Consider the following 25,542-nt stretch of genomic DNA (forward strand, 5'->3'; position numbering starts at 1 on the left):
AGAGAGTGGAAGCAATCAGGGGATTTCCCCCTCAGTTTTCCCCTAGGACAGCAGTTCTCAGCCTGTGGGTCGAGACCCCTTTGTGGGGTCAAGAGACCATTGCACATCAGATATCCTGCATATCAGTATTTACATTATGGTTCACAACAGTGGAAAAATTACAGTTATGAAGTAGCAAATGGTTGGGGGTCAGCACAACATGAGGAATTGTATTTAAGTTCTGCAGCATTAGGAAGGTTGAGAACCCCTGCTCTAGGGCTTGTAAGAAACAAAAGGGCTTTCGTGGAAGGTCAGGATTCTAGTTTTCAGAAGACAGCTTATCTGTGCCATGCCTAGGAATGTTTAAAATGCTTCTCTCCTAATGCCATCTGTCTAGAATACATATTCAGATCAAGGGCCAATCAAGGTCTTTGTTTATGCTACTGTTTAAATAAATAAATGCAGCAACCTTTTTTCTTTTCCTTCCTTCTTTCTTTCTTTCTCTCTTTCTTTCTTTCTGTCCTTCTTCAGAATAAGTTAATGCATGCCCAGTGGTGTATGTGAACATTTCAAAGTTGAGAACTGAGAACTTTATCTTGAGCAGAAGGAGGGCACCGCTGGCCAAGCCATGCCTACCATGGTCTCTGAAGCTTTAAAGCACTATGTGTTGTTAAAGGCACAAATAGCAGCTGCACAGGGAAGCATTCTTGTCATTCTCCCCCTCCCTCTTTCTGTGTCTCTCTGTCTGTCTCTGTCTCTGTCTCTCTCTCACTCTCTTTTTGAGACAGGGCCTCACTATGTAGCTCTGGCTGTCCTGGAACTCACTCTGTAAACCAGGCTGGCCTTGAACTCACAGAGATCTGTCTGCTTCTGCCTCCCAAGTGCTGGGATTACAGGTGTGTGCCACCACCCCCTGGCTTGCTTGTCACCCTTATTCATCTTATTATTATTACTATTATCTTATTAGTTAAGGCCATGAGTTGTATGAAAAATATATAATTTAATTCCCAAATAACAACTTCGTTTCTCTTTTCCTAAAATACATTGTCAAAGGAAGCAGAAGCTAATAGATTTTGTAGCACACAGAGAACACATGTTCTGAAATGAAGGCAGAGACATTACCCTTGCACAAAAATCCACATTATCCCAGAGAAGATACAAGGGAAGAAGTGAGAGCAGGCATACAGGAAACCAGCAAAACATTACTGGAGAATTGTTCCCACTTCAGAGGATGTGCTATCTGTCTCATACAGTTGTCCTCTGGGTAAAGGTAGGCTCCCTCCGCTTAACAAAGCAACTATACAGATACTAGATGACACTCAGTCCAGCAATGCAGGAGGGGCACAGACAAGTTGTGGAGTGATCTACTCCCAGATTCCCAGCCGTCATGGGGTGGCAGCTTCCCGTAAGACTTCCTCTCGCAGATGTATTGGAGCATGTTTCACTTTTCTGGAGTTTATCTTTTCTTCCCCCGAAGGGGCTGAGTGAAAATCACTTGCGATAGGCTGCTGGACACTTTTCCACTCTTCCTTTCCCAATTTGAGCTTATCTTAGAAATTCAAATATATGTCAAAAGTCATTTCATAGGTGGGCAAGGACCAGCTGTTGAGCAGAAACAGCATGGGCTTTGCTTATACAGTATTGTGAAAAATACTTTAATAAATACAGTTACCCCTGATTTACCCACCCCACCCCACTCCAGCCCCTGGCATGGCCAAGATGGTCCAGAATGCACTTGGGTATCATTCTGCGCTGGAATGCTACCCAAAGCTTCCAGAACACTGGCTGGAACTGTGCAGTCAGTCTTGGATGGCGGCTGCTGCTGACGTACCAGTGAGTCCTTCCAGGTAGTGGGTCCCCAGTCACCGTGGGCAAAAGTGGCTTTTCTCAGCTGCCCTGTGACAACTGGGTTTCACATTTCCTGAAACTAGATCTGTGGAAAGAGTCCCTGAAATTAAGGAGAGAGAAAAAGAGAGAACACAGAAGAAGGATTGATTAGCCTTTTAAAGAGAGGGGTGGGAGGAGTTTATGAACTAGAAAGATATTAGCCCTGGTGATCCGAGACCTGTTCATATTGTGTACACACACACACACACACACACACACATTCGTGCACATGTATGCAAACACACAGGAAGGAACACACACATGCACACACTCACACACCAGCTACATAGCGTAGCCTTGGAAATTGGCTGGCACAAGGCCACTAACAAGGGGCTGGGAGAGGTCAGGGGAAAGGCTGGGCTAAACGCAAACCACAGACTGGCTGGAGGCCTGCCTCCAGGCCCCTCACCCACCCTGGGCTCTCTGCTCTCTGCCAAGGGCAGCTGAGCAAGCTGGATTTGTGGTGCACCCCAGGATTTGCGGTGATGCCCAGGAAGAGGCGACACTGGCCCCCTTCTCACCTCTTTTGACTGTCAATTCTGAATACGGGCTTGTAGAGCTCTGGGATCTTTCGCTCGATCATGGGCCTGAGGCTGTCCTTCAGTTTGTTGTAATTCTTCTTCAGTTCCTGCTGGTACTCCCTCTGCTCCGCCGTAATGAGCCGCCTGTTCTTCTCTACGGCCTCACCACACCTGAGGAGGAGAAAGGAGCTTGTTATGTCCTCAGTGTTTGTATTTCAGTGGCCTGGAGAACAGAGACCGTCAGCCAGCTTCTTGAGTAACTCTGCTACTGTCTGCATCTAACGTGTCTCCTTGTGGCATGGTGCTCAAATGATGGGCTCTGGGGAATGCGATTGGATGGTGGGGCTCTGCAGCGCATCCATGGACTAGTCCATCGATAGGGTCATAATCTGATGGGTAACTGGGGAGAATAGGAGGTAGCCCTTGGAGAGGGGAGTGAGTCCTTGAAGAATGGTCCCCTGGGAGTAAATCTTGGCTATGGCATCAACATTCCTTTTCCTTTACTTCCTGGCCACCACGAGATGAGCAGGCTCCTTGAAAACATGCTCCGCACCAGGATGTGCTGACTACTCCCAGACCAAAGTAATGGATCCAATTGATGAGAGACTGAAACCCCAGGAACTGTGGTTTACAACCACAACCTCCTACTATGTTCATGTGTGTGTGTGTAGGGTGTACATGTGTGCTGTATGTAGACATCTATGATATGCATATGACTGCTAGCACTCAGAGGTCAAAGCAGATATGGGGTGGTCTCCTCTATGACTACCAACCTGCCTTGTCTCTTTGAGCAACGTCTCTTCCTGAGTCTGGAGCTTAAGATTTTTGCCTTGGCAGCGCAGCAGACCTTAGAGATACCAACCTTCCAGTGCTCCCTCATGCTCACTGCTGGGCTACGGGAAGGTGTGGGAACACGCCCTACTTATTACAGCAGTTCTGGGATCTGAACTCAGGTCCCTATGTTTGTGCAGTAAGTGCCCTTACCCGTTGAACTGTCACTGCAGCCCCACTAGGAGTGCTTTAACCCTGGTGGCCTATCAGATTCCCTGTAAAACTTTTCAAGAGGCAGAGTGTTGGACCCTGCTTCAAATGCCTGAGTCAGAACTGCAGGGTTCTGTCTAAAGCTTGGGAATGCAGGTTAGAGCCTTGAAGAAATCTAACTTACTTGGGCAAATGTGCTTAGAAAGACACTACCCAGAGAGGTGGTGGAATATAAGCTTGCTATCAGCATAAGGCCTTTATTTTATTTTGTTTTTTTGTTTGTTTGTTTGTTTGTTTGTTTGTTTTTGAGACAGAGTTTCTCTGTGTAGCCTTGGTCATCCTGGACTCATTTTGTAGACCAGGTTGGCCTCAACTCACAGAGCTCCTGCATGCCTCTGCCTCCCTCCAGAGTGCTGGGATTTTAGGTGTGAGCCACCGCGCTCAGCAGCATAAAGCCTTTAATCAGAAAACTTGTCTTGCAAAATTGAAATCTGAGGCTTATACCACACATATGCCGCCTTTCCAAGGGGGCTGGAGAGATGGCCCCGAGGTTAATAGCACTGACTGCTCTTCCAGAGGGTCTGAGTTCAATTCCTAGCAACCACATGGTAGCTCACAACCATCTATAATGAGATCTGATGCCCATTTCTGGCCTGCAGGTGTACATATAGATGGAGACTGTTTATATAATAAATAAAACAAAATCTTTAAAAAACAAACAAACTCTGTTTAAGTCCCAAGGTATCAGGAACCTACAGGAAGTTGCACCAGACACATTATTAGGGTGCATGGCCACCAGCAAAAGAAATAATTCCTGCCTAAGATGAGCAACTACAAGCCAAAACTTATAAATGCAAAATATGAGGAAACTGCTGTATAAGAGTGAGAGAAAAGCCATAGGCCAGGTGTGCTACACACCTTTAATCCTAGTACTTGGGAGGCAGAGGCAGGTGGGTCTCCATGAGCTGGAGGGCAGGCAGGTCTACACTGTAAGACCATGCCTCCCACTACCACCACCGCCCCCCCCAAAAGAAAAAGGAATGAAGAAAAGGAATTAGGGACAATGAACAAAGCAAGATAAAACAAAACAAGACTAAGAGTAGTGAGAGAATCCAGAATCAAAGCAACTTTTCAAGCAGCAATGATTAGTAAGAAAATGAAAAGTCCTAGAAAAATTTTAAATAGAATTTCTAGAAATAAAACATAGTCACAGAGAAAACCCTTGATAGGCAGATTAAGCTAGATACAATTGGAGAAATAATGATAATGGATGATAATTGCCCAGAGCTGAAAACAGGGCTAATGCCACTACTGAACAGATTATAGCTCATTCCACTGCGGCAGAACTGCTGAGCGTTAACACAAACTCTGTGGTTATGATGACTTTGGGGACCAAATGAATACAGCGTAACCTGTTCTAATTCAGTCTCAGCCCCAGTAATCCTCCCACCCATAATTATTCCTCTAGTCACAGAGCTTGGGGACAGAGAGCGTGTCCAAGGGATGGGGATGGGTGAGCTAGAAGAGCAGAGAATCTTACTGCATCAAAATTTAGTTTTCTTGCTAGTTTTTACAGGTGAGATGAGAAAGGGTGAAGAGGTGTGTGTGTGTGTGTGTGTGTGTGTGTGTGTGTGTGTGTGTGTATGTGTGTGTGTGTGTGGTGTGTGTGTGCGGAATACCTCTTAGAATCCTTAATTTATGCTGGGCATGGTGGCACATGCCTTTAATCTCTGCAAAGGTAGGCAGATCACTGTGAGTTCAAGGCCAGCCTGGTCTACAAAGCAAGTCTAGGACAGCCAAGGCTATACAGAAAAACCCTGTCTCGAAAAACCAAAAAACAGAACAAAACAAACAAACAAACAACCCCCCTAAAACCAAACCAAAACAAAAAATACCTGTCTCAAAACAAACAAACAAACAAACAAACAAACAAAAAGAATCCTTAACTTAAGTCATCCTTAGTGTGTCACAGAAGACCCATAGTGACAAAGGTCATCTGTTGTTAACCTGATTCCGAGATGCCTCATGCCATTTAACACTGTCACCCCTGAAAGCATCCAGATCGGTTTCCACTTACACCGTGTGTACTGAGTATGTTCCTTCTTTGACTCAAGCCCTCTAAAAAACCCCACTTAAAAACCACTGACACTCCACACCTTAATGTCTGACCCTGAGCCAATATTTGCAGTAGAAACTCCTGGGGAAGTGGTCAAACACATAACAGGTGCCTTGAATATGGCCATCTTTAATTCAAGCACAAAAAGCAAAATTTAAGTCACTTAATCTTTCTAAAATTATTTTATTTTCCTGAACCTTCTAGAATGATTTATTTTTAATTGTGTGTGCACATATGCGCTTGCACCACACATAAATGCAAAGGCCTGAGAGGCCATAGGTGTTGGGTCTCCTTGGAGCTGGAGCTGCAGGCAGTTGAGAACCACCTAATGTGGGTGCTAGGAACCTAACTCAGGTTCCTTGAAAAAGAACAGTACACAGATTTAACTGCTGAACCATCATCTTTCCAGTCCCCTAGACCACTAGTTATTCATACTTTGTTAATGTGTATTTTTATGTGTGACATGTATGCATGGCGACATCTGGCCTTTTCTGTAGGTACCAGGGATTTGAACTTGAGTCCTCATGCTTGCACATATGTGCTCATACCCACTGAGCTATTTCCTGAGCCATAAGTCTCTGCAGGAATGAGATCAGATAAGCACGAGACATTCCGGAAAGGACCGCAGTGCCTATGAAGGTCTCTGAGACGGGGAGAAGAGGGAGGAGACACGTGTGGTGTGGCATTTGTCCTCTGAGTTTTTGAACCTTTCAAGCATTTCCTCTTAGGAGAAGGCAGAGAAGACTTTGTCCTCACTTGTCAGCCTTCGGGAAGAGTGCCAGGAGGCCGGGATTGCTGACTGCTGCATGCCAGGCTGCCAGGCCTTCTGGCTGGTCTGATCAGCTCCAGCTGAGTCAGAGCCATTGTCCTGGGGCAGGAGATGTAGCCACAGACTTGGCTAGTGCCCCGTGTCCACAGGGCTGTCTTCACGGGAAGGCTGGCTGGGTCACTGTGGAGCTCTGGATTATCTACCAGCCTCCTGGGAAACTGAGGCGATGGAGCCCACTGAAGCAGAGACTGAACAGTGTGTCATGCCTGCCTTCTAGTGGAGTGGCCTCTGCCACCTGGAAGCAGAGATCGCACCAGTGCAAAGCACTGACACTGGTGTCCGTGTTCTCAAATAAGTGGTGATTTCCTCAGTGGACCTGGAAGCAGCAAGCCAGTGGGAGAGGGAAGGTTCAGCCACTACTTGCTTGAGGGGAACTTATAAGTCCTAATACCTTGTTTTACACGTCCAGGGTGACAGGCTACCGTTTCTCACCTGTGTGGAATGAAGTGGAGGATAACTGTGGTTGTGGCTAAGGCCTTCCTGAGCTGGGACGTCACCCTTCCACACAGGTGGCACAAAGTGTGTGGTGGATGAGGTGGCCAGCTGGCATGGACAGAGGGCTCAGAATGGCTCTTTGTGCACATTTGTCTTCTTGAAGGGAGGAAGGCAGAGGAATCGAAGGACAGCAGGGGTGGCCTGAGGAGTTAAGGCTGGGGGATCTGGGGGAGAAGTCTAAACAAGGAGGCAAACAAGCAGCAGCATCTGCTCAAAGGCTGGCGCTCCCACTGCAGCAGCACATGGACTCATCAGTATTGCAGAGTCTGGAGCCAGGGATGGTAGCCCACATCTGTAATTCCAGCACATGGGACGTTGAGGCAGGGGGATTGAGAGGTCAACCTGGGGCTACAGAGTAAGACCCTGCCAAAACTACCACCAACACCAAGCCAACACCAAAAACCAAACAAAAATCAAGAAAACAAAACCTCAAACCAACCAACCAAAAGCTATAGTCTTGAGTCTGGGGTCCTACTCCGGGCTTACGGAACCACACTCAGCATTTGATCTGATAGGTTCCACCTGGCTTCCCAAGGACATTGCTACTAGAGGGTTTACTCTGCTTCCCAGGCTGCTCCTGAGCTCGCTATGTGCATCAGAGCTGATCCCAAACTCACAACAATTCTCCTGCCTCAACTTCCTGAGAATACCATTTTTAAAGGATTTGGACTTTGAGTAACTCTGTTAAAGGGTCCTTTTAGAAAGACAGATAACCACCTGCCCCTGCTCTGCTTCTAGTTTCCAGAGGCCTGGAGCTAATCTGGACCACATGTCCAGTAGGGATTGGCCAGGGCACTTCAGCTCTGTGGAGTCTTGCAGAGGACTCACAGATGGGATTGGGTGATCCAGCAGATGTATGAACTCTAAAAGTGCCTCTGCTCTCCATTTTTTAACCTTTCACTAATAAAATAAAATAAAATAAAATAAAAAAATTAAAAAATCTACTATTTAGCTGGACATGGTGGCATACACCTTCAATCCCAACACTCCAGAGCCAGAGGCAGCAGACTCTCTAAATTCGAGGATAGCGGTTCAATATAGGGAGCTCCAGGCTAGTCAGGGGTACATATTGTCTCAGAAAGAAAGAGAGAAGGGAAGGGGGGAGAAGTGAGAAAGGGAGGAAGACAACAGCAAAACAAAAGCAAATAAACAAAGTACTACGTAACAAAGAAAATGTACCTTGTATGTAATGGCAGAACTGCTATAAAAAAGGAAGCCAAATATACCAACATTAATAGTTACAATCTATTGTATATACCAATTTCCAAGCGTCTGTGCATCATTGAAGGAAGAAGTGTTCTCTACACACAGCAAAGGTGGGCATTTCTCCAGAAAGCCTGTGATGACAGCAGCACTCTAGTGGGTTGTTACTAAGTCGGGCAAACTAACTTAGTGACTTTTCTCCCTGCCCGCCCTGCAAGACTATTGCTGGACTCAGACTCTGCACCAAGGTTCTGGATGTAAAGGCAATCAGTACATATACTTCTGACATTCTCTCTTGTAAGTCAAGTGGCACCATATCACACTTTTAGGGCCACTGCAGACCCGAGGTACCTATCTTGTTGTAGAGATCACAGGCCCTGCTCAAAGAGCCATATTCTGTCTAGGCTGACCCAGCTGCTCTTGAAGCCATTTGCATAGAAGTCAGCAGCACAGATGAGGCTGCCCTCGCATGGGGATGTGTCTTTGTAAAGGCCTAGTTTTAGAACCTTTTCTTTGTCTATCTGATTAAGGCAACATCTAGTTTTAGGCTTCTAAAGAAACTCACCATAGCTGGGCGGTGGTGACGCATGCCTTTAATCTCAGCGCTCAGGAGGCAGAGGCAGGTGGACTGCTGTGAGTTTGAGGCCAGCCTGGTCTACAAAGTGAGGCCAGGACAGCCAAGGCTACACAGAGAAACCCTGTCTCAAAAAAACCAAAAACCAAAACAAACAACAACAACAACAACAACAAAACCAAAAGAAAGAAAGAAAGAGAGAGAGAGAGAAAGAAAGAAAGTCACCGTACAATCTGCAGAACTATATACTAGTGTTGCAAACAGCTTTGACTTAATGTGCCAGACACCACCAGCCCAAGAGAAGCAGGGATGGCCAAGATCCAGAAGACCTGCTGCAACTCAGATCTGTTGCCAGCTTGCTGTGGGGCATCAGGAATACACCTCCCACCTCCAAACCTCCCATGCATCCTGTGTAAAGTGAAGAAGAAGATGATATCTGTCTTACAGCATGACGAGGAGGCCCAGTGCAGAGGCGGCCATGAAGCATCCTGCTCATGCAGTGCTAGTTTCTTAGTGGTAGTAGAAGCACTGCTGCTCTAGTGCTCTGGTTTTAAGCTTCAAAGGGGAGTGTTTTTGTGTGTGTGTGTGTGTGTGTGTGTGTGTGTGTGTGTGTGTGTGTGTGTGTGTATGTGTGTGTATCACAGGCAGAGTTCTTTTTTAAAAATGACAATTATGTATTTATTTTATGTGCACTGGTGTTTTGCCTGCTTGCCTGCATGTATGTCTGTGTGAAGGTGCTAAATCTTGGAAGAGCAGTCAGTGCTCTTAACCGCTGACCCATCTCTCCAGCCACAGGCAGGGTTCTTAAACCAGAGCCTGTGGTCCATGGTTCTGAGTGGTACTTGGGATACTTCAGTATGTTCTCGTAGAGGTGGGGATGGCATGCACAGCCTCACGCATGTTGGGAAGACACTCTGCTACTGAGCAGTGCCCCACACTGCCGTGCTTCAGTGCCCAACACCTCCCTTCTTACCGCATTATGAACTCCTTGAAGCATAACCTCAGTTTGTTGTGATGTCGGTAAAGCTTTGGGTCAGCTGGAATTTCAGCCAAGAACACTTGGGCCACCTCCAGCGGTCCCTGGTGGACAAAGCGAAACACAATACGGATACTGGAATGAAAATTAAATTACTTGGGGGAGCGAGAGAGAGAATGTCGGGAGGGCTCCTTAGTTTGAACATTTAATTTTGAAGCTTGTTTCACTAAAACAAAAAGCCTAGGGAGGTCTTGAATTTCCTAGAAAATTAATTCCTGAGGAGGATGCAGAGCTTTAGGAGAATGCTGACTGGCGCAAGTGCATTTTCTCAAATGCTACTAACCCTTACAACGTTTCCTTCATCCCACAAGATCATGCGACAGCAACAACAGTTTAAGTACTGTGAATAGCTCCTCTACACAAGGGCCTCTGCCTGTCCAGTCTTAACTGTCTACCATTTTGTGTAAGCCCTGGTTTGAGCCAGTGGCCTATGTTTGGATGGTAAGTAGCTTCCATTTTCTTCACAGGTTGGGGACTCGCACACACAGAAGCACTCTAATAGTTTTCTAATCTTGGATATATGTAGTCTTTCTTGTGTCTGCTATCTCTGACCCCTTGGTGTTGAGCGGACTTAGAACTTCTGTGGGGGATGCTCAGATGGAGAAGACACTAGCTGGGAAGGACATGGTTGGTGAGTTTTGGGGTGTGGCGGTATGAAGAATCAACATCAAGGGGCCCGCCAGACAGAAAGCAATAACTAGGCTTGTATGTCTTTCCATCTGAGACAGGCTTAGTTCCACGTGAACTCAGGTGTCATGGTTAGAACAGGGATGACAGCACCAGTCTCGTCAATGTGGCCTGACAACCCAGTCCCAGGTCAGTCCTGCTGGCAAGACCCTTGCTTTGTTGGGAATACCTGGTACCTAACCAAGGAGATATATGGTCTACTTTTCTCATCTCCATATTCACATTCTTAGAATAGCCCAAAGCTCTGCATTATAGCACTATCTATGTAGACACAAGTCAGCTCTCTTCAACAGGACTCTAGTCCTACCAAATCTGGTCCCAAATTGGAGTTTCTGAGAAAGTGGTATTCCTTTTTTTTCTTTTTGTTTTGTTTTGTCTTTTTGGGACAGGGTTTCTCTGTATAGCCTTGGCTATCCTGGACTCACTTTGTAGACCAGGCTGGCCTCAAACTCACAGCGATCCACCTGCCTCTGCCTCCCAAGTGCTGGGATTAAAGGTGTGCACCACTACGCGTGGCGAAAGTGGTATTCTTTAAACACAGTCCACTTACTCCTTTCTAGGAGTTCTTAAGGAAGACTGCATGTGAACTGGTTGCTCATCTACTCCTAAGAAGGCTGTGGACCTCATGCGCGAAAGAATAAGCCCTGGCCAAGCCGCCATCAGCAGGCCCTGCTTACCTGATTTACAGTGGCTCCCACGGAGCCCTGCAGCACCATCTGCAGCATCTTCGCATCAGGGGGCTCCTGGTGAGTGGCCACCGCTAACTGCAGGGTCTTCTTCTTCATATCTTCAATGGCGACTTCAATGGGAGTCAAAACAAACTGAAGAGAAGACAACAGTGTCGTGAGGTCACAGCCTCCCCCACCGTCCCTGGCAAGCCTGGAGCTCCGATGGGGAGGCCACCTGGACTTGAAGCAGCTGCTAAGGAGAGACTTTAGAGAGATGGGCTTCCCATTTCTTGAGCACCTACATGCTCAGTATTGCCTGTCCTCTCCCACTTTAGAGAAAATGGAGTACTTAATACAAAATGTATTGGGTATTAAGGTACTAATTTGGTCATAATTATGTCTATATTCAAAGCCCAAGTTCTTACCATATGCTTAGGTTTCTTTATTACTGTACATGTTACTCTAGTTACAAGGGGAAAGGGCAGCAGCCAAGACTTTCGTTCCCATCATCACATAAGCTTTCGGCATCATTTGTGCCCTTTCCAATTCACCCTGATGGTGACACCTAGTAAAGAGGGTTTTCTTCAAGCCCGGTCAAGTTGCTAAGTTCTGGTTTGGGGTCAGGCCCTTCCTGAATGTGATAGGTCAAATCCTACGTCCTCCAAATTCACATGGTAAAGCCATAAAACCTCCAGGGGCTCAGAAGGTAATCTTATTTATGGGTAGTCAAGTTAAACTGAGTTTATTAGGGCAGACCTAATTCATGTAATTGGTATCCTTAGAAGATGAGGAAATGAGGACACAGCGTGTACATAGGACAAATGATATGGTTAGGAGAAGATGCTCTTCGGTGAGGCCAGGAGACAGGCCCTACGACAGACTCTTCCCTCAGCCCTCATAGGAACCAACCTACCAACCCCCTGACCTTGAACCTTCCAGCCTCTAGAACTGTGTTAGAACTCTAACCCTGAGACAACACATTTCTGTTGTTTACGCCATCCAGTCTGAGGCTCTTTGTTACATAGCCTGAGCAATGGTAAACAGAGAAGTTCTAGGGAATTGCATATAGCTATAAGGACACTTTTATAGACAATGAACCCCTATATCATGCATAGAATATCTTGATGTTTAAAAGTCCAGAACAGTAAGGACCACACCGGATGCCTTCTGAACATCTTTCTATTGGCAGTCGCCAGGGCAGGCTCCTCTACCCTGCGTGAATCCTCTTCCCCGAGGAAGCTACATCACTCAACGGTGGCCTAGATGGCTGCTCTCCAGCCTGGTTAGCCCATGTGGCTCCTTTCCCTATGGAGTGGATGGTTGCAAGTCCTCTCCTTGCTCACTGACTTGATTGGGCCTGTTATACTTGTTATTTTAATGAATTACATATAAACTGATGAACTAAGGGTGTGGAAAGAAAGGGCTGTTTCTCTAAAGATCAAGCCGAATGCTTGGGCAAGATGTCATGAAAGTGAGTTGCTATAAAAATTCCTGTCCTATTAGGTATGTGCAAGATGAAGAAGCTGTGGGCTAGGCCCATCCAGATCCAGAAGCCATCTGCACACACGTCAGTTAACAAGGATTTCTTTTAAAGGCCCCATTCTCCATCACAGAGAGCAAACTGAAAACCGGGCGTGGTTTACACAAGAAAGACAATGCTTACTTGAGACCAGTCAAGCCATGAATCAGAGAAGGCTACAGTCTGGTATAAAGAGGTGGTAGATAAGTTAACATGTAACGATTCTAAGGATAAATGGGATGTTTGTGTTATATGTAATTCTGTGGTTCAAGAGATCTTTTTGGTAGATTGTATTAAAATGGGTTAAAGTCTTCCAAAGTGCATAAGCTCTTTCTTGCCAACATTTTTATTAAGCAGTTGGAGCCGAGGAGCTTGTGCACAACCACAGGAAGAATCTGGGGCCAGAAGCAGGTTGATGTACTGGCCCTGCCTATGCCCTTCCCACATAGAGCACCAGCTCAGGGGGCAGCTTGTCTGTGGCTCCCTCTCTTGTAATTTACACTACAACAATGCCTAAATGACCTGCAGGCCTTTAGGTATGTACTTTTTGGTTTTTACAGAAAGGTGGGGTATAGTGTGCACTGCTGACCTAATAAGCACGAAGCCCTGAATCTCGGACCTCATACTGGAGAAAAACACTGGATAAGATATTTAAAATTTAAATTCGGGCGTTCATCTCTCCATGGAAAGCTGGATTCTGGGAACTACTCTCTCCAACCTTACTGAAATTGGAGGATGCTCAGACTTTTGAATATGAAATATATCCACAGAATCATGTACCGGAGGCTTGGTTTCCAATAGAAATGTCTGACATAACCAGTGGATGAATCTCCCAACCAACTGATGATAGGGGTCATGATAAGAAGTGTAGAAGATGGGGCGTGGCTCAGAAATGTAGGCCCATGGGAGCACACCCTTGGGGCTGTATTTTTACTTGGTCCCTTCTTGTAAGCCTCACTGTCTACTTTCTGGTCACTGTAATGTGTACCGAATAGCTCTACCATGTCTTCTTCACCACAACGGAAGACACCTCAGAAAAACTGTGAGCTACAATAAATCTTGCCCTAAGTTGTTTCTATCAGGTATTTGGTCACAGTAGTGGGAAACACTTGATGGTGTAGCAGCAAACCCTTCATACCCAATGGGCTGCGAAGGCTGTGTAGACAGCTGTTTTACTACATTCTGTTGTCAGTTTGTTTGAGATAGGGTTTCTCTGTATAGCCCTGATTATCCTGGAACTCTGTAGACCAGGCTGGCTTCAAACTCAGAGATCCACTTGCCTCTGTCTCCTGAGTGTTGGGATCAAAGTGTGCTACCACACCCAGCAACAGTTCTCTTTCTATGTGCTCAGGAGAGTTTACCTGTAAGTGAAGTATTTACTATATTCTTTAAGGGGAAAATGACAAGGAGAAATATTCATACAAATTTTATTTTTTGGTTTTTGTTTGTTTGTTTTTTTTTTGAAACAGGGTTTCTATGTGTGTAGCCTTGGCTGTCTTAGACTCGCTTTGTAGACCAGGCTGGCCTCGAACTCACAGAGATCCACCTGCCTCTGCCTCCCAAGTGCTGGGATTAAAGGCATGAGCCATATACAAATTTTTTTATAGATGTAAAGTTTCCCTTCAAATTGCCAATTTGTGAATGATTTATCTCATGAATAAAAAAAACTTAAGAATATGAAGGGACAACTATATAGAAATATATGTTTAAAATGCAAATGCTATAGTTGAATATATAAACTATGCTATAGAAATAACTTTAAAGAGCTAAGTATTTAATATGAAATACTGTTTGAAAGGTATAACTAATTGAATGGGAGTCAGAGAATAGCTTCAAGATAACATTTTAAGGGTATCTTTGCACAGGCCAGAAGAATGCCCTACCACTGAGCTACATCTCTAGCCCTTGGCTTATTCAGACAAGATCTTGCTAAACAGTATAGGCTGCCTTAGACTTGCTAGGCAACCCAGGATACTCTCAAACTCAAGATGCTCCTGCCTCAGCTTCTGGAATGCTGGGATTATAATTAATCCACAAATAAATGCACTTCCGGGCCTGGTGCATGTTTGTTGGGCCTTACTATGTAGTGTTGGTCGGCTTGGAACTTGTGATGTAGATAAGGCTGGCCTTGAACTCACATCCATCACCTGCCTCTGTCTCCCTAGTGCTGGGATTAAAAGCACATGTTCCTGAGCCCAGCCCTTCTCTTCCCTTCCCTTCCTTTCTTTTACTTTTATTTTTTTTAAGTTTCCCTTCAGCCTCATGAGGTAGAGCTGGTGTGAGGGCCTGGGAGACCACTTAGGCTCACTTGTTCAGAGGGGGCTGCCCCCCCCCCTCTGGGTGCATTACCTCCTCTTTTTGGATGACGCGGATCCTGGTCTTGATGTAGGGGAAGGCATGCATGGTGGTGAGCACCGTGTTCCTGCGATGCTGCTCGTGCAGTTCCCCCCGAGGTCTCCCCTCCAGGGTGAAAGGGGTGGTGTACATGAACCTCCGAAGGTTGAAATTCTTCTCGAAGTAGGTCACCCTGTCTTTCATCTCATACTCATCAAAGTAAGGCTCCACAAAAGTGATCTGTATGTAGGCCTGGGGGGAAGAGGTGAGGAGACACGAAGAGATGAGCCACTCAGCCAAAGCGATGCATGGCGCCCTGGAAAGGCATGCTGGGACAGAGCCCGACATTCCATTCCAATCTGGAAAGCCACCAGCGCGAAACGCCTCAGGCCAGAAGTCAGAATCTGCCCCGTCTCCTTTGCACCCCAGGCAAAGAAAGGCCCTTGAGACTGTGGGGGCAGGGAGGGGAAGAGGCTTAAGGAAAGAGTCAGGTCCCCTGCTGCCCCTTCTCACACAGCAAGGTCATCAATGGCTGTCCCGAGGAGGCAAATCTTCCTTTACTGAGCTGCTATACCGAGGACCTGCGTATTAGGTAGTACGGATGCTTAGACCGAGATAACGTACAGTACCAACCGCTTGCTAGGATGGCGCGACTGGAATGCTCAAATGGGCACCAGGAGTGCAAAACGCATGGCTACTCTATAAGCCAAAGGACATTATGCAGCTAAAAGACACCCGCCCAGGAAGCCCACTCCCACGTGTGTACACACGTGTCTGTGTGGGTCTTTTCTTGGGTGTACTTCTTGCGGTCTTGCATCAGAGCATCTAGGATCGCCCGCATGAAGGCGGAGGGGAGGCTAAGGGGCCCTTTCCATGACCATGGGCACTCCTCCTTCTGTGCTTGCCGTTCTCCTCCCCAAGCTTAAGCTGCGAACAGCTGCTGAGGGGAGGAGTTTCTTTGGTGGTGGAGCTGCCTGTACACTGCAGAGAGGGTTTCCTGGTGAACACCCATGCTCTTAAATGACACCAATAAACTCCTCGATTCACCTTTCTTTGATCTGTTGTTGCCCTCGCTCTATAGGTGAACAGAAACAGATGCCTCAGGAAAGTCACAGAACACTGAGAGGAATGAAAAGTAGTAAATCAGTCCCAAGCAGGCCATGGTCTAGAGCACCGGTTCTCAACCTGTGGGTCATGACCCCTGGGGGGGAGGTTATTGAAAGACCCTTTCACAGGAGTTGCATATCAGATATCTGCATTATTTATTTATTTATTTATTTTTGGTTTTTCGAGACAGAGTTTCTCTGTGTAGCCTTGGCTGTCCTGGACTTGCTTTGTAGACCAGGCTGCCCTTGAACTCACAGCGATCCGCCTGCCTCTGCCTCCTGAGTGCTGGGATTAAAGGCGTGCGCCACCACACCCCATTATAATTTATAACACTAGCAGAATTATAGTTACGAAGTAGCAACAAAAATAATTTTGTGGTTGGGGGTCACCACCATGTGAGGAACTGTACGCATTAAAGAGTCACAGCATTAGGAAGACTGAGAAGCATGGAGCTAGAGCAACATTGTTCATAATAAACAACTAGAAAGTTCCCAAATGTCCCTCTAGTGGAGATAATAGCCAGGTGTGGTACATCAACACAATGGATACTACTCGGCATGACGAGGAAGGAACTATTTCAATGTGGCGAGTCATAGCGGAGGTCGGTATGCTGCATGCTTCCACATATACACCCTCCAGAAAGGCAAATCTATACAGACTTGGGGAATACAGCTCAGCCTGGTGACCACTGAAGGCTGAGTGAAAAGTAGAGAGTGGTGACAAAAAGAGACCAGGGAAACATTTCAGAGTGACAGGATGGTTTAGTACCTTGACTGTCAAGGTAGTGGCTATGTGTGTGTATCAAAGTGCATCAAACGACATACCAGTGAATTACACACACACACACACACACACACACACACACACACACACACACACACGCACGATGGGGTGGAGAGGAGAAAGAGTACTTGTTAATGAAGAAGAGTTCTTTAAAAACACGAGGGAGAAGAATAGAAATAAGAAATGAACGCAGGCTTGGACACTCACACGGAGAGGGAGAAGGGTGGGCCACTGACCTCACACTGTAAATCATGCTTTAGAATAATGACATCTGGGTGTGATTCTGGGTTAGGAGTCTCATTCCAAACTCACAACCTACCCTGGGAATTTTAAAAGATGGGAAAGGCCATCCGTGGTGGTGGGGAGGTCACTTGGGCTGTATTCAGATCACTGTGGGCACACAGCCAGTCCTATCTTCCAAGGACTCCACATATTTCTGTCCAGTGCTTGTCATGACTGCATACACAGGCCTCAGCTAGGGAACATCTCTCAAGTGAGTGAGTGTTCTGACAGATGTAGAAAGACTTGTACTTGGCCAATTCCTCCCTATCAGGGTCATCTTTCTGTAATCCTGGGAGACAGAACTCAGGGACCCACATGGGGAGGGCACAGAGCCTGCCCTCCCTCTGACCTTGCACTCTGTGTATCCACTGCTGTGTAACTGCTGTCAGAACCGTGGTACTGCTTCCGGTCCTTGAGCTCCTCCTGGTGAATTGTCTAACCCAAGGGTGTCATGAGAACTCCTAAATTTGTAGCCAGCTAGAACTGTGGGTGATGAAAGGGATGTAGGGGCCCCAACTGAGGCTCATGTCGGAAACAAGGGCAGTCTTGAACTTGTAAAGCCCCGTGTTGCACGTGAGCTGCTAGCATCAGAATTGCACAGCACTATCAGCTCTGGGTGGGATGGAACACACCTCGGGATGGAAGTGAGAGAAGTGAAGCCTGTGCCCCTCATCTTTCCTCCATTACCGCAGCAATCCTGCACGTGGCTAGCAGGAATGCCTGAATAATGTCACTAAGTGCTGTCAGCCAGAAGCCGCTGTATTACACACACACACACACACACACACACACACACACACACACATACACACACACACACACACACAAACGCACGTTGGACGCCATACAGCTAGAGTTACAGACTATTGTGAACCTCCTGATGAGGGTGCAGGGAGGCAATCTTGGGTCCTATGGGAGAGTGGGAAGTGCTCTTAACTGCTCAACCATTTCTCCAGGCCCCAGAAGTTGGAGGGTTTTTTGTTTTTGTTTTTGTTTTGTTTTTTGTTTTCGTTTTTTGAGGCAGGGTCTCTCTGTGTAGCCTTGCCTGTCCTGGACTCGCTTTGTAGACCCAGGCTGGCCTCGAACTCATAGCGATCCACCTGCCTCTGCCTCCTGAGTGCTGGGATTAAAGGCGTGCGCCACCATGCCCGGCTGAGAAGTTGGAGTTTTAAGACATATTTTAAGTAGAAAGTTTAAAGTTTTTACAGAAATGCACGAATGAGCCACAGTAATTAAGAAGAACGTGGGTGGGCATCAGACCTCACGTCAGAGCAGTGGCCCTGCCATTAAACGTTTCCAAGCCTCAACTTTTTTCTTATCTACAAAACAGAAACAACCAAAGCTATTCCCAAGGGCTGGGGGAGGATGACAAGAAGAGATTTAGATAAACATACAGCTGGTATGTAGCCAGCCTGACCTACATAACAAGAACATGTCTCGAAAAATCTAAATGGGCTGAGGAGGAGATGGTTCAGTGGGTAAAGAGCTTGCTGTGTAAGCATGAGAACCTTCAGGTCCCCCGAACCCACATAAAAAGCCAAATGTGGCACTGCATTGCACATGTGCATCCCTAGTGCTAGGGTTAATGGGGGAACCAATAGAGACAGGTTTACTGGCCAAACAGGGAACTCCAGGTAGAAAAAATAAGGTGGTGCATAATGGAAGAAGACACTTGGTGCTAACCTCTAGCTTCCACATGTGGGCATAAGAGGGAGAGTGCACCTGCGTACACATGAGCACACGCCCCTCTCACGTGTGTGCACTGCCCCTCAAAACAAAAACAAAACATGGTTGCATTTGAAGGACTGGGAGAGTCCAGATCCAGAAATGTCACATTGTACTTTCAGGGTGGAGTCTGATGGCTGTCTTTTTGCTTTGTTTTTTCTCCATACCTTGTTAGGATCCAACTTGGTTTTATCCACAGGAGTCGAGTCTTTTATCACTTCCACAAACTCTGCACCAAAACACTGGCCATAAAATCCCTAGGGAAGAGAGGCCCAGGGTATATGAAATTCATTTTGAAAGCATGCAATTCTTTGGAACAAGCACAAGGCAGGAGTCGGTGATTATTGATGGGCCCTCTGAGCTAAGAAGCAAACCTAAGCACTTCCTGAGACAGAAATAAAAGTAGAAGGAAGTTCGGCACACTCTAGTACCTAAGCATCCCCACAGTACAGATGCAAGGTCTCAGATTCAGCCGGCATCATCATCTTTTTGGAGTCAGCTCCATGAGTAGGGCACTGTTCAATTCCAGCATTTTGTACCCTGGAAATTTGGAGGTTGCCCGGCTTCCCATAATGTGGCAAGCCACAACGTGAAAGGAGACAAGAAACACACTTCTAATTTTAAGCAGAGGACACACTATGAGGGGGGTAAGAACCTGGGCCAATGGCTAGTTTTCCTTGTCATGCAGTGAATGATTTTGGGAAAGCTGCCCAACCTGACCAGGCCACAGGTTCCTGGAGTTGAGTGTCCTTACCCTATTTGGCAGGACTGAATACAAAGAACAACTGGGCAACACAAGTTTTTAAGCTTTGCAGTGGTAAGTGGGGACACAGTCAAACTAACAAACAGCGCAGGAACATAAACGGGAGTCGTTGGTGAGATGTCCACACTTCAAGGAATGCTGCTCTCTCAGCCCACGAGGGCTCTCATATTTGTTCCTCTCAATTTCTGCTTTAGTTTTCTCCAACTTTTCTCTATGCTGTTTCTTTTTTTTTTTTTTTTTTTGCTTCCTCCTTGAGAACTGACTACTGTTTTCTGTTTCTTAGTGTAGCTGCCAGGGTGGAGCTGGGGTTGGCATAGCTACTCTCCAGTTGCTTAATATCTGAGTGGAATGTGTTATTTAGAGACAACTTAAGGACAGCCTCACCACTGAGGGTGGAGGAAATGATTCTGTAGTTTGGCCAGATTGCTCCAAAATCAAGACGAAAACCTTCAGGTAAAAAGAACATGTCTAATGCCTGTTGGTGCATATTTGATAACACGTGGAAGGGATGATGAGTAAACATGGATGCTGACTGAATTTTATACAGTCTTGAGAATCACTATTTAAGATTTACATTTTAGACTTTATAAAAACCCCACATAGTATACAAGGGAAAAATGTCCAAATCTTATGGTACTCACAATCCTGCCTACTCCATACTGCAAATGCAGCATAGAAAATGTATATAGAGGTTGGCAATAAGCCCATCTTTTTTTTTTTTCTTCATGGCATGTTCCACCTTGTTTTGGGGGAATATACAAGGTCAAGCACACAATGCTACTTTCTCACCTCTAGTCTATGTGAGATCTCGGGAAGCTTTGTAATTGCAGGCTCCTTGTACACAAATTCCTGCTCATCCAAATCCCCAAATTTGGATCCGTAGAAACCAACTCGGAAGTAAGTTCCAAACATCCTTTTATGGTCCTGTCACAGGAGAGAAGAGAAGCTCTCATTATCTGTTTCGTTACTTGGGATCCATTGGTCTAAAAGGACTGGCTATTGGGCTGCGCACATTTCGTTCTCACAGTTGGCATTAAGAGAAAATTGTCTGTTAGGCAGATTTAATATTTATATAATAAACTACAGAAACATTGATTTTTTAAAAATCCCAAGAGCTGGGTATGGTGGCACACACTTTTAATCCCAGCACTTGGGGAGGTAGACACAGGTAGATCTCTGTGAGTTTGAGGCCAGCCTGGTCTACAAAGTGAGTCTAGGTCGGTGAGGGCCATACAGAGAAACCCTGTCTTGAAAAATAAACAAACAAACAAACAAATAAACAACCCCCCAAACTAAACCAAACCAAAAAGAAAAAGATGAGGAGGAAGAGGAGGAAGAGGAAGAAAGAGACTTCCAGGGCTTCATTTAATTCAATTTTAAAAATTCTCACATGTGCTAGCTATAAAGCAACCCAGCCTGCCACACTATAGTGCCAGCCCTTCCCTGTTTGATGCAGAGTTACAGCAATGGTGAGCTCAGCGAGCATCTGTAGCCGGGAGATGGTAGAGCATCACTAAGGCAAGGTCACCTGACACCAAGTAACAGAACCTATGGGCCAGGCTTATCCCCAGCTACCTTGCTGATGATGTTGTCAAAGGCCTTCTGCAGCTTGTCGTGAGTAGAGGTCAGCTTCCGGAAATCTCTGTGTGCTTCCAGGATGGGGATGACCAGCTTGTAGACTTCATTAACTGTCTCGTACAAGCCTCCCTGAGAAAGAGGAGATTACTTAATGCACTGGAAATTCAAGGAGAGGAACCAGAGTTAATTATGCAAACAACATGCAGGAGAGCATCACAGTGCTTTATGGAATCCACACCTGTCTGGGCATCTTTGGAGACCAGGCACATTGGTAAGTGGTTCTGTATGGCGATGCTAACCAGGTTGGCACCTTTTCACAAACTAAGACTAGGGAGGAGGTAGCACAGGCATTAAGAAGAGGCTCCGAGAAAGAGGAACACTCCTGCATTGCTGGTGGGAATGCAAACTAGTACAACCACTTTGGAAAGCTATCTGGTGCTTTCTCAGAAAAATGGGAATAGGGCTTCCTCAAGACCCAGCTATTCCACTCCTTGGAATATACCCAGAGGATGCACTACCACACAACAGGGACATATGCTCAACCATGTTCATAGCTGCCTTATTCATAATAGCCAGAACTTGGAAACAACCTACGTGTCCCTCAATAGAAGAATGGATAAAGAAACTGTGGTACATTTACACTATGGAATCCTACTCAGCTATTAAAAACAAGGAATTTCCAAAATTTGTGGACAAATGGATTGAACTAGAAATTGTCATAATGAGTGAGTTCACACAGAAGCAAAAAGAGCTAAATGGTATATACTCACTTATATTGAGACACTAGTCCAAGGTGTACGTCCCCATAAAAAACTGTACCTACCAGGATAGTGGGTAAGAGGGGAGGACATCCTATTGAAACTTTAGGTGTGAGAAGCCTGGGAGAAAGAGGAAATAGAAGGATCCAGCGGGTCCTGGAAAACTACAGGCGAGTCTGGGCCCTGGGGTCCTCCGCAAACTGTGGCAACAGCCAAGGAAAAAATAGGCAGTAAACCTTGAACCCCTACCCGGACTAGCCGATGGACATTCTCCACTGTTGAGTGGAGAAGGAGATCTAACTTTCACACAAACTCTGGTGCCCCATATTTGAACATGTCCCTTGGACGGAGATGCCTGGTGGCACTCAGAGGAAAGATAATAGGTCACCAAGGAGAGACTTGATATCGTATGAGCATATACAGGGGGAGAAGGTCCCCCTCAGACACAGACTTAGGGGAGGGGAGGGGAGTAGGGGGGAAGTGGGAGGAAGGGAGGAATGGGAGGATACATGGGAAGGGCTAACAACTGAGATGTAATATGAATAAATTAATTTTAAAAATGTAAAAAAAAAGTGTCTACTTGTAAAATCTAGCTTCTCTTTTAAATGCCTGGCAAAATTAAAAACTATGGTAAATATTTTCCAAATTTTGTATGTCAATACATCTAATTCTATACTTAGTATATTTCACTAAATTTTATTGTAAAGGCCTTGTATTTTTAAATGTGTCTTGGAAACTGGTAATATTGTAAAACTAGATGTTAAGCATTCCAGTTTCATGTATGAATGAATAGAATTCAAAATGGTTTTTCTGGAGAAAAAAAAAAAAAAAAAAAAGAAGAGGCTCCGAGAGGTGGGCTTGTGACTTTTGAGCTTACCAGAAGTTCTCTAGCCAGACGCAGGGCCTCAGGGGAACTTCTGGGGCTCTAACCATCTGATTTTCTACGATTTCAGAAAGTAAAGGTATATGGGTGCTGCGTGTGTGTGGTATGGGGTATGTGTGTGTGTGTGTGTGGTATGGTGTGTGTGTGTGTGTGTGTGTGTGTGTGTGTGTGTGTGTGTGTGTATGGAAAAAGTACAAAGATAAGGGAAAATGTAGTAAGCTAGTTTTGTAACTAAAATTAATTAAGAAAACCTTTTCTTTCTGATTTCTAAAATAGAAAACAAAGGGAAACAAAGGCAGTGAATACAATAGTTTGAATACATGGAAAGCATAAAGAGGAACTTTAGAGGTGAAGAGAAGAAAATAAGTAAAATAATATAGGGAAGAGAACAGAAGGGACCAGGTAAACAAGGCATTAAATTTCCTTGGCTTCCCTATGTGGGGGAGGGCAATGAGTGATTTGTCTCCTCAACCTGAGCTGCAATGAGTTTTCTATGCTTTACTTCTTCCTATGAGTCAGACCCAGGTTGCGCTAAGGGATGGCTCTTGGCTTCCGTTGTCCCATCTCTCTGAGCTGCCCTGGTCTGTATAGCCTTGGAGACCAACTGAGTGTCAGAGGGGAGATGTCAGGGGCCCCCTCAGTGGCTCCTCCCCTACTTTTTCCTGTGAGTGGGGAAATGAGGGAGTGAGAATATGCCTCATCTTTGACTGTGTAACCCGGGGCAGGCTGTCTCACCTCTCTGTGGCTTAATTTCCACCCTATTACATGGAGAGAACACTGTGACACTGCTCCTGGCCAATGAGCGAGGAATTCAGAGTAAGTCCACCATGAAAGGCTTTCTCTCTTCCCTTGGAGAACTGATGCTAGTGTGGACTTGGAAGTCATGGATGGGCCCAGCCCTGTCCTGCACGCCACCCCACCGTGAGTGTGAGGAAGGGCTGAATGAGCCTTTTAGGCACTGACCGTGCTGAAGAGCTCTGCAGCCTGCTCCAGGAGGCCCACCAATCCACTCTCGGTGAAGTACCGGCCAGAGCACACTCCATCCTCATCGGGTGACAAGGTGTCATCAGAGACTGCAGACTCCTCCAGCACATTGGAAGAGATATTCTGTAAGAGAATTTACTATGAGCCTATGGGACAGAGGACCTGACAAATAAGGGACCACAGAACCAGACAGTGTAGGATAAAGATGCTACGCTCTACGACCTTTACCAGGCTGTGATTACAGGAGTCTGTGATTCCATCCGCATGAGCTTCTGATGGCCCTTCATTTTGAAAGGTCACACTGAGCAAACTTGTCATCAAACTCCACAAAGGAACTTTCTAGAAAGGATACTTTCCCTTAGCTGAAACAACCTTCTTGTTAGTGAGATAACCCTAAGGGACAAATAAGGAGACTCTTGGATTTTAAAGGGCAAGGCCAGTGAGCAGAAAATGGATTCCTGTTCTGCCGGCTGCATGAACCTTTGGCTTTGGGGAGTTGGGCTGAAGCATACTTACTGCTCCTGCTGTCTTGACCTTGAGCTACGTAAGCATAATACTACATAAGAAAGCAGTGAAGAGCATGTCTTCTTTACAGATGCTTTCATGTAGTTCAGAAACTGTACCCTGCCCTGCCCCCCCCCCATTTCTATGTGCTTTTCCTTTAAACTAGATAAGACATTCATCTTACAGGGAATGTAAGGGCCGAATTGGCTCAAATGAGAAGGCCAGGGCACAAGACTTCAGGAAGCATTCTTGTTCCGGGGCAGGGAACTGCTGACTTGGGACTTGCTTGATGCTGACGGTGAATTTCTCTATATTTTGTGCTGCACATACCTGGCCTGCCTCATCTAAGCTCCAGCCCTGCCAGTGACGTTAATACTTCTGATAGGCCAAGAAGAGAATTCTTGCCTTATAGCTATGGAAGGAGTAACCGTAGTGTAAAGAGGAAATGGGGAAAGCTCCATTGTGTGGGGATGGCAAACAGCACACAGCCACTCCTTCCTACTGTGTGCATGTAGCAGGCATAACTCACCAATGATAACACTTTGTCCCCTGGAAGCTGGATACACTTTAAAACTCCCAGCATTAGCGTTCCCGTCAGCCACTAGCAACTGCTCAGATGCACTTTGTGAAATAAACGCTGTCTGCCTTCTGACTTGCCTAACAAGATCAAAGGGAGTCGCCGCTGGGAATCCATAAAGAGGTGGTCGCCATAACCTGTCCCTGCACAGTTACATTGGGATAGTTTTATGAACACAAACAGAGCTTTTCGAAGTCCTTTGTGACCAATCTAGAATATTACAATGAACAGACGGCACAAGGGATAAGGAATATAGCTGAAAGTATTTAACCACTTGGGTTGCCAGCACTACTGGAAGTGTATGTGGTTTTTCTCCATGTAGAGGAATGAACTGGGCAGCTCAGTAGCTGTAAGTCACGGGGGAAAAGATTCTGGGAAGGCACTCCTGGCTTCGGAGGGAGGGAGGCAAACGTAAAAGCAGGATTTGAGCCCACATCCATATCTCTTGTCTGTGAGATCAGTACTGAGTGCACTCCAGGGATAGAATTCCAACGATCTCAGTGGCTTGGACCTCGGTGACTTCCAAGTTATTTCTCCTGAACATTATCTCCACTTCACAAGTTGTTCCCAGAGGCTTAATTTTATTTCATACAGCAAGATTAAAAACTAAAGCAGAATATTTCAGAAATCAGTGGTAGAGCCAGGCACAGTGGCATATGCCTAAAATCCTAGTACTTTCGAGGCTGGGGCAGATGGATCTCTGTGAGTTCAAGACCAGCCCAAAGAAACCAAGAGGGTGAGGGAGGGAAGAAGGAAGGAAGGAAAGAAG

At 46.0% G+C, this 25,542-nt stretch overlaps 1 protein-coding gene across 4 annotated transcripts in view; it reads right to left on the bottom strand.

Annotated features, from left to right (window-relative positions):
* Nucleotides 1-959: 959 nt before the first annotated feature.
* DOCK8 (dedicator of cytokinesis 8) overlaps nt 960-25,542 on the bottom strand; it is a 204,464-nt gene continuing 179,881 nt past the window's right edge. For all 4 annotated transcript variants that reach the window (XM_084771714.1, XM_084771715.1, XM_084771716.1 and 1 more), the window contains 9 exons: nt 23,672-23,815; nt 21,065-21,196; nt 20,279-20,413; nt 18,894-18,983; nt 14,845-15,081; nt 10,986-11,129; nt 9,559-9,665; nt 2,388-2,558; nt 960-1,927 (listed from right to left, as the gene is read on the bottom strand). In XM_084771714.1, the coding sequence (XP_084627840.1) occupies nt 1,867-1,927; nt 2,388-2,558; nt 9,559-9,665; nt 10,986-11,129; nt 14,845-15,081; nt 18,894-18,983; nt 20,279-20,413; nt 21,065-21,196; nt 23,672-23,815 (1,221 nt within the window). In that variant the 3' untranslated portion in view covers nt 960-1,866. The remainder of the gene's footprint in view (nt 1,928-2,387; nt 2,559-9,558; nt 9,666-10,985; nt 11,130-14,844; nt 15,082-18,893; nt 18,984-20,278; nt 20,414-21,064; nt 21,197-23,671; nt 23,816-25,542) is intronic.

Source organism: Acomys minous, assembly GCF_964271855.1.
Source record: "Acomys minous genome assembly, chromosome: 2".
In the NCBI taxonomy this organism is placed as follows: Eukaryota; Metazoa; Chordata; class Mammalia; order Rodentia; family Muridae; genus Acomys; species Acomys minous.